At 40.2% G+C, this 16,437-nt stretch overlaps 1 protein-coding gene across 6 annotated transcripts in view; it reads right to left on the bottom strand.

Annotated features, from left to right (window-relative positions):
- Positions 1 to 778: 778 nt before the first annotated feature.
- The window catches only part of LMO3 (LIM domain only 3), a 137,898-nt gene continuing 122,239 nt past the window's right edge, over positions 779 to 16,437 (bottom strand). For all 6 annotated transcript variants that reach the window (XM_033057918.1, XM_033057912.2, XM_033057914.1 and 3 more), the window contains 2 exons: positions 15,090 to 15,215; positions 779 to 5,158 (listed from right to left, as the gene is read on the bottom strand). In XM_033057918.1, coding sequence (XP_032913809.1) covers positions 5,053 to 5,158; positions 15,090 to 15,215 — 232 coding nt within the window. In that variant the 3' untranslated portion in view covers positions 779 to 5,052. The remainder of the gene's footprint in view (positions 5,159 to 15,089; positions 15,216 to 16,437) is intronic.

The following is a 16,437-nucleotide window of genomic DNA, read 5'->3' as shown; positions in this document are numbered from 1 at the left end:
ACACAATTACCTGCAGGCATGTGTTAAATATGACACTGGTCTCTGCAAAATAATGGGCCAATTGCAAACAATGAATAAAGAGAGGCAGCTCCATTTATAACTGCTGTTTCAACAGAGCTGTGTTGTAATCAAAGTGATCTGAGGGTGACTCATTAATTAATTGATGTTCTTTTTTATTATGTGCTATTGAGTTAATGAGTAATTTGTGCTAGATAACTCTCTGAACACACTGATTACGTGAGATATTTTCTGGGGCTTTCATATCAATGACATGCTGAATAGGTGGAAGATGGTATTTGCTTATGTATACTCATTATTAGCAGGTTCAGGATGAATATAAATCAGCAGAAGGGCATTTTAAAAGGTATTAGATACATGAAGCTCTTACTTTAATGCTTTAAACAGATAGTCTTCAGCTTTTAATACCTTAAATAGTATTAAAATCACTTCCTTTATAATACTTCTATCACCCACAATTGGCAGCTTTTAGAAAGGTGCCTCCACAAAGGATTTTTACTGGGAGCATGTTTGTGTTAATGGCCTATTACCTTGCACATATTGTATTTTGGTTTCCTTTTGCAAGGTACTGAGCAGTAAACAGCTTTGGTCTGCATCACTGGCCTGAAGTAGGAGGAATGTGTTAAGTGAATATGTAATTGGCTTTTTTTATCTAAAGTGGTATTTAAAGGAATAGAAACACTGTTCTTATATACAGTACACACTTTGCTTTGTGTAGTTTGACTTGTTAAAGCTTTTGCTTTATTGAAACCACAACATCTCCAATGCCATAGGAGTTTTTTATTCACTGAACAACAAATGGCTAAATTGATAATTTAGTCTGACAACAGCAGCACAGTGGAAGCTTTCAGAAAAATCAGCTAAATGTATAAAATTATACCCAGCAATCACTACAGACCTTCATTTTTGACAAGATTTGTTCTAGGTACAGATGACTGTAAACTACCTACTGCTGAGAAAATTATAAGAAGCTGCTGTATATTACGTTGAAAAAAGCCTTTAAAGTACTTTAAAATCTATACAGTCGAAACCTTGCCACAGTCCTTGTTTGTTTCTTTTTCCCAGTCTCCCTTCTCACTGACCACTTTTCAATTTATCTTCCCCAAGTCATTTTACGTGTAGGCAATTAGGAACATTTGAGGGATTGCTGGATGATTTTCCTTTATTTACATTACATGAGCACAAATTTGAACATTTTGGGAGGATAGGGAAACATGAAAGTGGGCTTAAAAAAAACCCACCAAACAACCCAGAAGATAGAAAAACACAATCATGAAATAGATCAACTTTTAGCCCTGGTCACTGTTTCTGCCAAATCCAGACTGCCTTGATCCATCACCAGTTGTGGCAGATAACAGACCCAGCAGGTTACAGCTGTCAGAGGAGCTTTTTACAGTTGAAAATCAAGGTTTGATAATTTTTAGTTTTCCACATGGCTCAAAACCAGCCATCCAAGTAGATTGTGGTAGATTGAAAAATAAAAAATATTATTATTTTTGTCTGGCTAAACTTCATGATGTGTACAGATAGAGATAAAGATGGGAGACATGAGTGGAAGCATTCCTGCCTGGCAAATACACTGAGGAAGGGTCACTGTCAGTGTTTTGCTGGATGCAGACAGCATGTTGACACACACAGTGATGGAGAAGGAGAACCAAGGCAGATAACAAAAAGCAACCCAAAGGAATGGTCTAGACGTCTGTCAAAGTGATCACTAAAGTGGCCTGGCAGATAATCTCTCTCCAGTATTGACTTATGATGATATGCTTTATTGGAGTTGTAAATGTTTCCATTAAATATTTCAACTCTCAGTCATTATTTTAACAGCCAGGCAAGACAGAAGTTTGAAATACAGGAAAAGGTGTAATTGATCTTTGATCTACATCAAATCTGTATTTATTCTCTATCCTCTACATACAAATTTTAGATATGTATGTGAATAAGAAAGATGAGCATAAAGTGCTCAAAGCAATGCCGTACCATTGTGCACTGCAAATATATCCATATTTCTTTATCCTTGCATCAATTAAGATTGATAGAACAGTGAGACTATTTTTTTTCTCCATAGCAGGACCGCCTTCCTCTTCCACACTTTGAACCTATGCCACAAAATGCACATATGAGCAACATAGCATGTAGTAATGAGCCACTCTTTTCCCATTCCCCTCTCTCCATTTGCTCCACAAGGAGCTGAGCAGTGGCACTTTGTGGGAATGAGAGATTCCTTGATCATTTACAGCACTATTAATGTTTAGTTGCCACCATCCCCAGCCAAGTCTTGCTCAGGCTAAGCTGGCTTTGGTACTTTTCTGACTCAGATCTGTGGTCACCTCCTGTGAATGCTCTGCTCCTCCCAGGATGTCCTAATGATGCTCTTGGTTTTCTGAAGAGCCAAAAATGCTTTACAAAAGCACTGTATCCATCAGCCCCATTTGACAGAAGGAGACAACTGAGGCACAGAGAAGCTGAGTGACTTGCCCAAGCTTACAGGGAGTCAAAGACAGAGCCGAGGACCCTCCTTTCCCATTCTCTAGTTTTATTTCTGAACCAGGGATTTCTCTCCATTCTGCAGCCTACTGCTGGAAAGCAGAAGAGAGATCTCCCTGATTTCTAATGGAAAGACCCAAGAGGGGCTGAAGGAGAAAATTGAAATTGGGCTCAAAACAAGGTAATATGATGCTTCCCTTTCTGTCCATCCTGACCTTCATGGAAAGGACAGCTTGTTTATTGCACTGAAGGAGGTCTGGGAGAGCTAATAGTACCTCTGACACCAACTGCTTCGTTATCCCAAAGATATTAAGGGACTGTGGAAGGGAGTGGAAGAGACTCTTGTGCTCAAGGTTAGGAAGGAAGATAGTCCACAAAAGAGGGCTAAATTTAATTTGAAAAACTATATGGAGCTATTTCTGCTAAATAACAAGAACAGCCTGAGGAGCTGTTGCATTTCTTTCTGGTCCTGTATGAGCCAGAGTCAAGTTTTGTGAGCCATGCTTATTTTCAAAAGGGTTCACAGCCAGAAAAAAATCCCACACTGTAACAACAGTCATTAAAACTAATATCTATTTCTAAGTCAAGCCACTGTGCAGTGTAGTCTTAGCATACACTTAAGGAATTTCCCCACTGCATTACAAAGTTTCTTTGACCATCCCCAGCAAAAACATGCTGATACTGCAACAGGACAGGAAGAGCAAGGAAGGACAGCAGTCAACTTGAGCAGAGACATGGGCTCATACTTGAAATAAAAACAAGAGCTTAGCTTCATAACAACATAGGGTAGAGTGAGTTTCTGGATTAGTTTTTTTTTTCTTTTCTTTTTTTTCTTCTTAATACTGCTTTGTTGTTTGTTTGTTTGTTTGTTTTTAATACAGGCTGTTTTCCCAGTGAGCTAGATTACAGTGGCAAACAGACAAGACATAAATATGCATGTAACAACTTTTTAAACATTCATCCTGTTTTCCTTTGCCAAACACCTGTAAGCTCTGTCAGGGGCGTGAGCACTTAGGGACGTCCTGCTGATGCAATAGCTTCATGGCTTTAAAAACAGAGGTCCACCTCTCCTGGAAAACGGACTGATTGCCAACAGGAGCTGTCAGCAGCGATTCCACCTCTGTCAAAAGGATTTTAATTGCCAGTATTGATGGGACAAACCTGTAGGATGTTAGCATGGGTAGCAAGGTACCTGTGCAGTCGAGTGTGGTAGCTCTCTTGCTATTGCAAAGTTTTGTCCCATCCACATCAGCATTTAAATTACCTTCAGCATTCACTGAGGTGGGTAATTAGCAACCAGTCACTCTCTCAGTGTCAGCTCAGGGTCATTTCTTTAATGTAAATAGACCCTCAGAGGGGGCTGTTTACAGTGCCTTCTACTTTCACTTTTTTCCAGGGTTTGTTGAGGATGCAGCCCCAGAAAACATTAGGGTTAAGCCCTGATTTAAAAAAAAAAAAATTAAAAAAAAGGAAAGAAAAGGAAAAAAAAAGTAAAAGGAAAGAGAGAGGGAGATGAGGGAGAGAGAGACCCCTCAAATTTTTAGAGTTTTAAAAAATGTATATAAACAGAAATCTTCTCCCTTTCCTCCCTCCCTCCCAAAATTAACGATTTCAGAAAAATAACATATATTTTTATATATATATTTATATATATAAAATAAGATACCCAGAGGCACTGGTTTGATTAGGGCTTAATTTCCAGCTAAATTAAAAATCAAATCCAGGCATTTGGAATGCCTAAGGGGCACAAAAGCAGCACCCAAAAGCATTAACATTTGCACCTTTTATAATATATCTCAAACCAGTCAGATTTGCTTTTCAAAATTTTGTAGTAAAATAAAAGTGCTCTTTGAGGAAAATCCATGCAATTAAACAGCAGATGCTTAACCCCTGAAAAATAGAGGCTTATAAGAGAAGTGCTGATAGACCCTTAACCATAGCATCATTAGCAGCAGGTGCTGCTAGTTATTAGTTTTCTAAATAGTTTTAATGTAAACAGTATTCTTAAGCTCTAAGTGTAGCATAATGGTTGGGATTTGCTCTTTAATGCTTTTTACTAGAAAGATACAGCTCATTTAAAATAGCTGGTAGATACAGAAAGCATAAATATACAGTAAGTTTAGACACTGATTGTACTAAATGCAACAATACAAAGAAGCAAACAGGAACACAAATGGTAACACAATAAAACTGTATTACATTTGTGCTTCAAATATTACAATACATTATATACAATAGTCCAAAATAAACATCTCATGCCAAATGACACAAAAAGAAACAAAAAAAAAACCCCAAACGAACTGAAAGCCCCAAGAGCAAGCAAAAAGAATCCAGCTTTATATACAGTACCTTTTTAATTAACATTCGACTCTGAACTGGAGCAATTTTCACTACATACAGATGCAGTCCGCCTTTTATTTCACGCAACCATTCTGTCTCCCTATATCTATGCTATTCAGTAGGTTCCTGTGTCATTTCTTATATACATGTTGAGCAAAAAAGATAAAGGAACATAGTGCTTTTTATTCTTAATGATGTGGCATCCGATCAGCGAACCTGGGGTGCATAACCTTCTTTCATTAAACCCTCCTCATAGTCTGTCTGGCACAGAATCATGTTGTTCTTCAGGAAAAATTTGTCTCCAACACAAAATCTGAAATTAAAATAATAAAGGGAAAAGAAAAGAAAAAGAGAGTTTGAGGATAAATGGTGTGATTTATAATCTTACAGGTAAGGGTTGCAGTGCAAGGGTTGGTTGGACAACACCCACGTGTGCGTGTGGGAGAGCCCAGCAAAGGAATTGCCCTGGTGCCACAATTAATTCTGTGCTTTCAACAAAACCTAGTGCATTCAGGCACTTCTCCTTCCCCAGCCAAACACTTCATTCAAAGCCCACCATGGGCTGTGGGACTCCTGGATCAGGTCACTGTCACACAGCTAAAACACAATAAATATCCCAGGCTGCCCAGCTGAGTGAAAAGTAAATGTCCTGCTTTCGTGCAGACCAGAAGGAAGACAAAGTGATTGTGTGCAGTGGAAAGCTTGTCTGAGATATCTTGTATTTGTCTTGTGTCCTAGTAAGAATTCCTTGTTATGTTCCAGTTGGATATTTCACTGGATTTGATTTAAGATGGTGATTCTGGAACTTGCACATGCACAACTTCACACACACTGTAGTGCAAACCAGAGACATGCAGGCATGCAGAGAAACCTTTATTATTTTTATTTTTATGCAGGAGTTGATTATAAATTTAGTTACTCAATAACTACTCTCTCTCTTGTGGTATCAGTGTTCCTACCTTGTTATACCATTACGTGCATCAGAATGATCTGATTGCTGGAAAATGCCACTGAGACATTTCATTTGCTTTTCTCTGATGAGTAGGACAATCACATAATGTTCATGCTCCTGGCTGCCTGCTTTCAAACTTCGAGTAAAGCAGGATTTCCCAGCTAAAAATATATATGCTTGAATTTAAGAAGGCTCTTCCCTGACACACCCTTCAATCCTTCTTCCCCTTGACAAAGCCACTCTCCTCGAAGATGCTTAGGGAGAAGTGAATAAGGCCAATGCAGAAAAAAGTTTCCCTAGTGACTGCCTTGGCAGGGTTACATAGCTTTGTTTGTAGCGAACTCTCCAACTATGAAATATATTGGGAGGCACTGCTTGCTTTATTCCAGTTAAAATGAAAGAAAGTAACCTAAATGAACCCCTTAACACTGATGTGAATGAATGAAACCAGCTTCTACCAGCTAATTATGGATCTCAGCACATAAAGTATTGTTTAATGTGTAACGGATTATAATGTCCTTTTTTAATATAATTTCCAAATGGTGACATCTTGGACACAATTAGGGTCAGATATAAATGCTTGTGTTGTTTACGGTAGATTTAACAGCAGAGTAGCTATGGGAATAGCTGTATATGTATTTAATTGTAAAAATTTAACCTTCAAATAGTGGTGCCTGCTGGAGTTGACCCAGTTAAACTCCATAAATGACACAGGTTGACCCACCTGACCCCTGATAGTGGTCTGTCTTTATCAGATAGTCAATTCCTAATGATGTTCAAGCAGAAATCTTGGTGAATTGTTACAGATTAAACTGTGTATGGAAAGCAGTCCTTTAATGTTTTGTGAAGTTGGAGGTTTAAATGAGTAGCAGTTGGACTGATTTACATTTGTGAAGATTGGAATGCTAGACAAACAGTGAACCCATTTATTTTCCAACTGGGTAGCTTTGGAAATTTATCCTTATGCTAGCTAAATAGATAGAGGGAAAATAGTGTAATAAAAAAGTGGATTGAAAAGAATTAGTTCTGCTCTTAAAGGAAAATTGGTTTGTTTATTTGCGGACTTTTTTTTGTTTTTCTGTGGGATTACTGCCTGCTGCTGTTGATGATTGAAAATAGAGATTATGGGAGGATCCCAAAATCTTTAAGTTACTTATGGTCAACACTCTTTTACAGAATATAGACATTCCTATTATTTTTCCCACCCCTATACTAGGCTACTAACAAAATGATTTTGAGTAGCTATGTTGAAATGTAGAATTCATACATAAAAGTTTTTCTTTGTTTTTTTGGGTTTTTTTTCTGGTTTTCCACCCTTTGTATTTTTGTCCATAGACAGCAATGCTGAGAAAAATTCTTTTGTGCACCTTACAAGATTAGGAAAAGGAGTCTTAACCAGTGCCAACATGTTACATTTCTTTTTTCCAAAGAAGTGACATTTAAAATCAGCAACAGAAAAAATAAACAAATCCCCCACCCCTCCAAACCAGTGCACCAGTGGGAGACAAAACCACCTCTGCACCCAGCAGAAAACACCAAGTCTGAACTGAAAATGTTATTCAGCTATGTATTCCTTTTGTTCCAGGGTAAGACATACCTTATCAAACAAATTTTTTTAAGGCATTTAGTAAATGAAAAATACACTGCTGAAGTGCAGTTCGCTTGCGTGGCAATACTTAACACGTGGCTCCATGCAATATTGTTTGTTTGCATCAAAATCCTGCCTGGAGGATTTTGTTTCTCAGTCTTCAGAGAAGTGGCACAGTTCAAATAAAACTGCACAGGAGTGTCAGGATGCCTTTCCCAATAAAAAGTGTCAATGCCTTTTGCTTTAGCAATGTTGGTATGTGCAACCAGAAGTGCTCTGCATGGCATGTGACAGCTTTGTGCACGAGTGGCTTTAAACTCACAGCTCCACGGATCCATTCTGCTCCAAGTGTGCAGATCTGTGGAGATCTTGCCTGGCCACTCTTGGCTGTGTGTTAACCTGTGGGCTGGGGGTCTGTCTGCATCCTCTGGATACTCTCCTGTGCCTTGGGGAAAACCTGTGGCTTGTGAGGCCTAGGGTTCAAATCCTGCAATTGTTTTCATATTGTGCAAGTTCAGTGACAAGCATATTTGGCAAAAGCTGATGTGTGGACCCCTGGGTGTTAAATGTGTGAATTGAGCACTCATTAGGAGACAAGAAGGTAAGCATCAGGTGAAAAACCTATAATCCAGGTGTACTGGCTCCCAGGTACAATGGAATGGAGTAAGCAGGCAGAGGAAGTATGAGGAATTCTGGCCATTCTGCCTCTCAACCTTATTTGACTCTCAAAACCAGATTTGGCCTCTCCTGAAGTGAAAGAGATATAGCTGCATCTACTTCAGATTGAGTTTGCACAGTGCAAGATTTAAACCTGGCTCAGTGTTAAAATGGGATGGTAAATTAAAGCCTAGCCTCCCACTAAGGTAGGGTTTTTTTATGGAATTGGCATAGGATGTAAATCAGGGCACAATTTGGGCACACATAAACAGAATAGAGGAGCATTTTAAGATGCCACTGTGTTAGGAGTATATAATTAGGCAAGATTATTGCTCTTCTAGCAGACAGATGGTAGTCTTCAGCCTTCCCTAAAACTCTTCCTCAATTTTTTTTAATAGGCATGCAAGATGAACAGGAAAGAATATACAACAGGCTGCATTAACATGCCAGATTGGACTGAGCACCATAAATTGATAATAGTGCTTTTGACACGACTGTGACATTAGCAGAATGACCATTATAATTAACCTACAGCCTAGAACCCCTGTCATATTTTACAATGGCAAAAGGAAGGCCATTTATATTACAAAATGACCTCTGTTATCACCTTGTTTGGAAGGGAAGGTGTGTCTAGGCTAATTGCAAGAAGTATAATACTTCCCTTTCCAGAAGTAGCTCTTTCACTGCTCAGAACAGATATTTAAAGAGATCTCACTGCTGTCTGTCATCTTTTCTGATGCACAGGATGTGTGTCAAGGTGCTGAAGACTGCTTAAGAAAGCAAGAGAAGTATTGCTCTGAAAGAAAATGGCTTTGTGTGTGCCTCCTCTGGCAGTGCCAGATGTTTGTTGCTATAGAGAGAAACAAAATCTGGAAGCATGTAGTTGATTTCCTGTGGATTAGGTACTGTCCCAGTACCCATTCTTGTATCCACGCCCACCTCTACTGCTTCCTCTAAAATGGAGTGCAACCGCAAGTGCTCATGGGACACCATTCAGAGGCAAACATCCCTAAAAGCAATGAGCCAACATAACATCCAAGACTGAAAATAGTACTCCCGGGCTGAGAAAACAATGGAGAGGACAACTTTACCAACCAGAGCTGCTTTGTCCCGTCGCCATGACTTAAATAGCACTCGGCCTGCATGACACCCCTAGACCACGAGCCAGTATCGTCTTTCTAAGGACCCTGTGAGGGCAGAAGGCCGAGCTCTGCTGAGAGACAAAGCTGCGCACCCTGAGGGCTCCCATGAGGGCAGAAGGCCCAGCTCTGCCAAGACACAAAGATGCGCACTCTGAGGACCCTGTGAGGGCAGAAGGCCAAGCTCTGCCGAGAGACAAAGCTAAGCACGCTGAGGACCCTGTGAGTGTTGAAGCCCCAGATCTGCTAAGTGACAAAGCTGCGCACCCTGAGGGCTCCCATGAGGGCAGAAGGCCGAGCTCTGCCAAGAGACAAAGCTGCGCACCTCCTCCTCTGTATTGCCTGGTGGGAGCAGCCATGGTCTGTGCGACCCCTCGGGCTCCCCACCCAAAGCTGTCCTGAGTGAAGGCCTTAAAAAAGGAGCAGGTCTCCTGGCCCACTTATTTCAGCTTGGGGGCTCGTCTGGGATAAGCCACACCCGAAGAGGACCAAGGACGGGATGACTGCATGCCTTATCGGGTCTCCAGGGGACAGCTCGCTGTGCCAGACCCAAGAAAAGCGCTGGGATCTGGTAAGAGAGAGCGGTGGCGGGATCAGGAGGCAAGCGAGTGTGGTGTGAGTGAGACAGGGGCTGGCAGCTCAGACACCCGAAGAGAGTGAGGACCTCCCAGTACTGTGGTTCCGGCCTCCCGTGAGGGGGCCGGCCAGGAACGGAGTGAAGCAAGAGAGCCCTAATGAGGCCCAGAGAAACAGGTGAGACATCTCCTGGGGACAGAAAGGGCCCCTGTCTGGGCATGCGGAGGCCATCAGTGTGAGTGGCACGCGAAAGGGGGTAGGCCCAACGTCATCTGGGCTACATGGCCTAGGTGACTCCGGGCGTGCGGAGGCCTAGGCATCGTGTGAGTCACATGCATTAAGTGGCCTAGGTCACTCCAGGCGTGCAGAGGCTTAGGCATTGTGTGAGTCACATGCACTCTTAGGGAGTACCTTACAGCTGAGCGACAGGTGACCCGGTGACCCTGGTAGAAAGGCCACCAGCTGTAGGAGGGCCCTCTCAACAGCTTGGGCTCTGCTTCTCCCACTTCCTCTCTTTTGAAATGTTGGGCTTCCACTACAACTCTCATTAACGTTAATCTATATGCATCACTGAGAGAACAAAGCCACTCCTTTACAGCACAGTTCATCAGTCCACACCTGTGTTTTATTCATTTTGGGCTTCTGTCAAAATGTCCATTTCAAAGGCTGGAAAGTGGGAGCTGTGCCTGAGTTTGTCCATTTTCACCAGGACCATGCAGAATACATAGACACAGAATCCTAGTTCAAGTGAAAATGGCAAGCCTAACTGGGTGTGCTTTTCATGCGTTACTTTATAAAAAGCTGGTATGGACAATATGCTAATTTGTATTTTAAATTTTGAGATATGCAATGAAAATAAGCAGTACTCAGGCCTTCAGAATTTATAAAACTACCACTCATGCAAAAATCTAATATTGGTGTTTGGAATAAGGATGTCCCTGGCATTTCATCCCTCCCCGCTGCTTGACAGAGAACAAAGGCAGCATTGTGTGGGCATTTTACAGTTTATACTGGAGGTGAGTGTTTACAGCTACATCAGCACAGCAATTTCAATGAGTGTACAACCATTTTCAGTTCAGTTTCTATTAAAATAAAGGCAATTTCAGATAGAAGGGTAGAACAGGCGATCTCAGTGATGGCAGATGGGGGTTTTAAGCCCTACTCTGAGTTGACTTCAAACGGCAGAGAGAAGATTTCACAGGAGTGGGGAACAAGGCGCTAAAGAGAGTGAGAGGAAGGACACACAAACTCTGGGAAGTGGGAAAGCCGGAGGCAGGCTGACATCAGTGCTGTAGTCAAAAGTGTCAAGCAACGACACAGCTGAGCCCACTTGCAAGATTTGCCACTCCACTTTGTCACTCACACACATGCAACCTGACAAAGTGTGAAAGGCAGGGTCTGTTTACAAGTTTATTTTTCCAGTGGTTTCCTTCCCGCCCCCCCTGCTCTCCCCAGCTTTAAATTTTCTGTGGAAATTAGGTATATGGAGGTTACTGTCAATGTGAGGTGAAGGGCTTCTGGGGAGAAGTGAAATATGTTTACAGAGAAGAAAGGGGAACACTCACACCATTAAGATGACAGTCACTAAGCTCTGCAGGTACTTAGGCGATGGAAAAACTTCAAATTAGGAGTAAGCTGGACAGAGACATGAGAGATAAGAGGATGCTAAAACCTTTAGGCTAGGAGCAGAGCTTAATATTCACAAAATTGCTACAGCTTTAAGCATCAGTATCGAGAAAAACATGGGGGAAATATCTCAAAAAACTGTCTGGCTGGAGCAATTAGATCCTGGAGCTGAATAGCTTTATGAAAAGGAAAATAGGAGACAGTGCCTGTTTGACACCAGGGGAGCAGGCTTAGTGGCTCAGGAGCTCTCTGTCAGGCCTGTGCCTACAGTCTGTCTTCCTGGAGAACAGTGTGTGAGACAATGCCTTTTTCTCCTCACTCTGAAAAAGTCACATTCAGGAGGCCAATAAAGGGACTGGCATGCTATGAGTTAGTTCAGAGCTGGAGTTCATGGCCTGAACAAAAGTCCCCTTAAGTGAAGGGAGCCTAATTACCATCCACACCGAGACTTGCACTGGATGGGGAGTTGTAGGTACTCAAAACTAACAAAGCAAACAGTGAAGTTGTCCATAAAAGCAGAAAAACCACTGAATCTTCACAAAGAGCACTAGGCAAAAATGGGCAGGCATCTCTCTGGGCCAGGATCAGCTATTTAAAGGGTGGGAATGCGAGGGTCATGCAATAGCAAGGCTGAAGGATGGGCTGCCCCACAGACCAGTGAGATGTTAATACAAATATTACCTAGCTTGAAAAGCAGGGCTGGAAGGAACAACTGGGCCCAGAATATCAGAAAAAAAATTCAGTGCTGGCAAAGTAGTGCAATCTGAAGAAACACTTCTGTATTCTCATGAACACTACATGAATTCTGTTAGGAAAAAAAATCTAAATGGTAGATGATAACTGAAAATTAAACGTGGAATCAAACAGAGAGCACTACATACTCTGCAAAACTACTGTAGAGAAGGACCCGAAGGTTTTAAAATTTAATGGGGGAAGAAAATGTGAAATTGGGGAATAAGGCTAAACAGGTCCTGCAATAGTTGATACACCTATTAGGGAGTTTTGGATATTGGTGATGTGTTTGTGAATAAAAATTTTCTCTTTAATAAATAAATTATGTATTGGTGGAATCAGTGGCAGGAGTGAAAGGAAAAAGCAAATCTAAAACCCTCAATAACATTATTTGGTATACAAAGGGGCAGCAGAAACTTAAAAGTGAAACTGAAGTGTTGTAAACACATCCTTATCAGAATCTGCTGTGTGGTTTTGATTAGCTTGAGCAGAGGAAGAAAAAAGGATCCTAGAGGACAACAGAAGTTATTAATGAAATGGTGAGTGACAAGATTTTTCTGTTTAAAAGAGAACTGAAAAAGGTTTCATAGTTGATTTGAAAACCCCCAAGCTGTTGATGGGCCAGGTGTCCAACAGTGTGGAGGTTTATTGTTGTACAAGTAACAAAAAACAAAAGATTTGAAGCTATTAATAAGAGAATGTAGTCAGTGGGATGCTTTGCCATAGGAACCAGAGAAAAGCTATGTTGGAGCATCCATGAAATAGGATTTTTTTGTAAAAAACAACAAAATTAATTCTTCAGAGGGCCACTAGTCACAAATTGTGAGGAAGAAAGGTACCCTACAAGCAGTCTGCTTTATTAGGCTCCATGAGAGCTATTGCAATAGGATCAGGATTAGGGTCACTTTTGAGAATTTCTGAAATTCTTTGTAACTCCTGGAACCACTCCCTGTTTTCACTAGATGAACTAGACTCTATTTCAGGTAAATTCATTCTTTTGTTCTCAGTCTAAGACACCTGTAAGACAATTTTAGCAACCCTTTGCCCAAAATACATGCAAAGTAAAAGTCAAATAAAAGATTAGATTGAAGGCTCAGGAATAAAAAGGCTGAGAATTATTAAATAACCCAGTTAAGCTCCATTTCAGAAGCATCTAACAGCACTTTTCCGGAGGGATCAGTGGCCCCAGGGAACACTACAATGTGTGTTAGCTGCAAAGTGAAATCGTACATTAGTTGTAATGGTAAAAGAGGAATATTAAAAATATTCATAACAGCTGTGCTTTTTTTTTTTTTTTTTTTGATGAGGGGAGGGAAGGGGGAAGAAAAAGTTCGGTTCCTCAGATCTAAGAGTGCTAACTATGATGAAAATCTTTTGCACTCCGGCTAACAAACATTGTCTGCTTTGCTTGACTGATGAAGATTAGCTGACTTCTTGCATTAAAGAAGTTTGTCTTGTATGGGCTGAAGTGACAAGACAATAACTAAGTGCTAATTGTGCATAACCAACACTAAAGATATGCAGCTCCATTATGGCATGTAATAAATGAAGCGAACAACAGAAATATATTAGGTGCTTTAATAATGATACCAGAACCATGGTTTGGAAACAAAACAGGATGTGAAGGGTTTAGGAAATGAAACCTAGGACACTGTGTGTGTGTCTTAAATGGTTACTGTGGGAGCCTCTGCCTGCCTTGCTCAGAATACAGCTTCTCAGTTCTGTGGCAAGACAAAATTGATATAGGACTTTAAATAGCATTAGAACCTATAATTACTTTGCATTATTATATAGTTTAAGCAGTGGTTATTACTTGCCTGGTATTTTAATTTCCCATGCAACATGATGAAAAAGGTCAATTTGGCTTTTTTTAAAGAGCATAATTGTAGTGTGCTACACTTATTAGCAGCTGTACATTTTATGGTTCTTTAGGGATGTTTGATTTTTAAATGACTACTGTGTTAAAAAATAATATACTGTAGGACAAAGTGAGTTAGGGAAGCTTATTTAGAGCTGTGTCTAGCTTTGTCATATTAGACTATTATCTTCCTAATTTTTCATTGCTTCCCTAAAAATGTATATCTTGTGTTTCTTCCCAAGTGAAGAAATGAATAAAAATACTGGTGCTATAAAACGCTAAATGGGATCATGTAATAACTGAGAAATAACTGAAAATAATAGGGACATTAAAGAGTAGACATAATCGGCTCTCTCACTTTACAGACCTCATAGAAGTCACTGGCAAAGCTGCTCTCAGCTCTGGTGGAGTCAGAAATGGGGATCCGGGTGAAATCTCTGACAGGAGTTAGCCACCACTGGGAGTATAGCTGGTATAAACTGGGCTCTATTCACCTCTGAATAATCAGTTGTTAGAATTTTACCATTTCTGACATTCCTTCTCCCATGAGCCATATGTGGGTGATGCTTCAGAACAGGGTGTCAGGCATGGATCCTTGGGATTTTTATAACCTATGGTTTGGATATGGATATAAAAATAGAGGTCCAATGCTGCTGCAGAGGAAATGGTGGGAACAACATATTTTAAATTTAAATGATTACAGTTCTTGCAACAGGAAGAAACAATGTGTACTTTAAAAGAAATACATGTGATAAAAATGAAGAATTAAAGTGAAATTAATGGAATAATGACAAATGGTACTGCTATGCTCTTCTGCAGAAAAGGATCTCAAAGACCTTTATAAATATTAATTAATTAAACCTGACAGACAGCCTTTTGAAGGAGAGGAAGTAGCATTATTCTTTTTTATTGATGTGGGATTTGAGGCACAAAAAGTTTTCTGGCCAAGGTCATGAAGGATATTCTGTATCAGGAATATCTCAGGAATAGCATCGGGGTCTTACTCTCCGTCTTGGGGTTCTACTGCTGGAAAGTGTTTCCTCTTTGGAATGTACACCCACACCAGTGCCGAGCTAGCACTTAGCCTATGGAGCAGACCCAGAGAAATTCTCTTACCTCTGGTTACAAAGCTGACATGCAAAACAGTCCAGGTGATAAACGTTGTCCTTTGCTCTCATCACCATCTCAAAAGCAGGTATGAGCTTACTGCAAGCAGCACAGTTTCCTGTAACGCCAAATAACCTGGAGATAGAGAAAGAAATAGATTCTTGATTCGCTTTTTTTTTTTTTTTTTAAATGTAATATTTCCCCCCCCTCATACAGTCTGGTCTTTGACTGACTTCCCAACACACCTCCTTTTGGAAAGGCTGGCCTTTGGTGGTTAAACTCTGCTTGATTTGCAGCACAAAGACATAGCCTTGCTGAAGAGAGCTTTATGACAGACTAATATTGAACCTATTGTGATGTTATTTTTTTTTTTTTTTGTGCAGGTTAATTTTTGTCTGCACCTTTCTTGATAAAAGAAACATCTTGTTAAACCAAACAAAGAAACAGTAAACACATTAGGGACGTTACATAACTGTGCAGACAGAGGTCAAGCTGTTTGCATAAGTGGGAAGAGTCTTCTTCTTAGATCCTGCCGTGCAGGAGAGAGCCACATAACCTTGGCTTTTGGTGCTGCTTATTACTAAAACACACTTTAGCTAGAAAAGAAATAACACTTGAAAAAGCCAACATTCTTCGCATTTTTGACATCTAGTGCTAAAAGCTTTACCACTATTATTAAAAGAACATTTTATGAACAAGTCATTTAAATCGTCAGAAAGCATTAGTGGTTCATGCACCTTACTACCCTATACCATAGTTATTGCTATGATTATGTTATTCAGGTAGCACATTAAAGCAAATGAGGCTGTAAACTATATATAGTCACATCAGGAGTAGAAGTATAAAATACTGTAAGAACAATATGAAATGCTGTTTTTGCCAGACATCTATATAATTTTCTTTTTAAATTCCCTTTGCTAAAGATTTTTCAATACTTTTCAAGTGGGTGTATTACACAGACAAAAAAACAATACACCAAAAAAAACCCCCAACCAACATACATACACATCCTTTTGTGACACAGAAGGATTATAATGAACAAGAAAAAATCCGTTAGCTCTACAGTGGCAGCAATCTTTGAAACTAAGTTTATTTAAACTACTTAATAGTTGTGATGGATTATTAAAAGTAATGCTCTGCTTGTGCATAGCAGTTAATGCTGTTTTTAACCATGAAGCACACCAGATGAAAATGCCACATCTGCCACTTTTCTTTTTTTCCTCAACATCAGGCTGACAGCAGAAAAATATAATGGCTCTCAAGGGAAACACCAAATTAAAAGCAGTTCTAAACTAATGAATTCAAAGGTGCTCTGTAGAAAATTCAGTTTGGTAACATAAAAATGAACACAGTTTTT

The sequence above is a fragment of the Catharus ustulatus genome, chromosome 4 (genome assembly GCF_009819885.2).
Source record: "Catharus ustulatus isolate bCatUst1 chromosome 4, bCatUst1.pri.v2, whole genome shotgun sequence".
NCBI classification, from domain to species: domain Eukaryota; kingdom Metazoa; phylum Chordata; class Aves; order Passeriformes; family Turdidae; genus Catharus; species Catharus ustulatus.
This window is presented reverse-complemented; position numbering and strand designations above follow the sequence as displayed.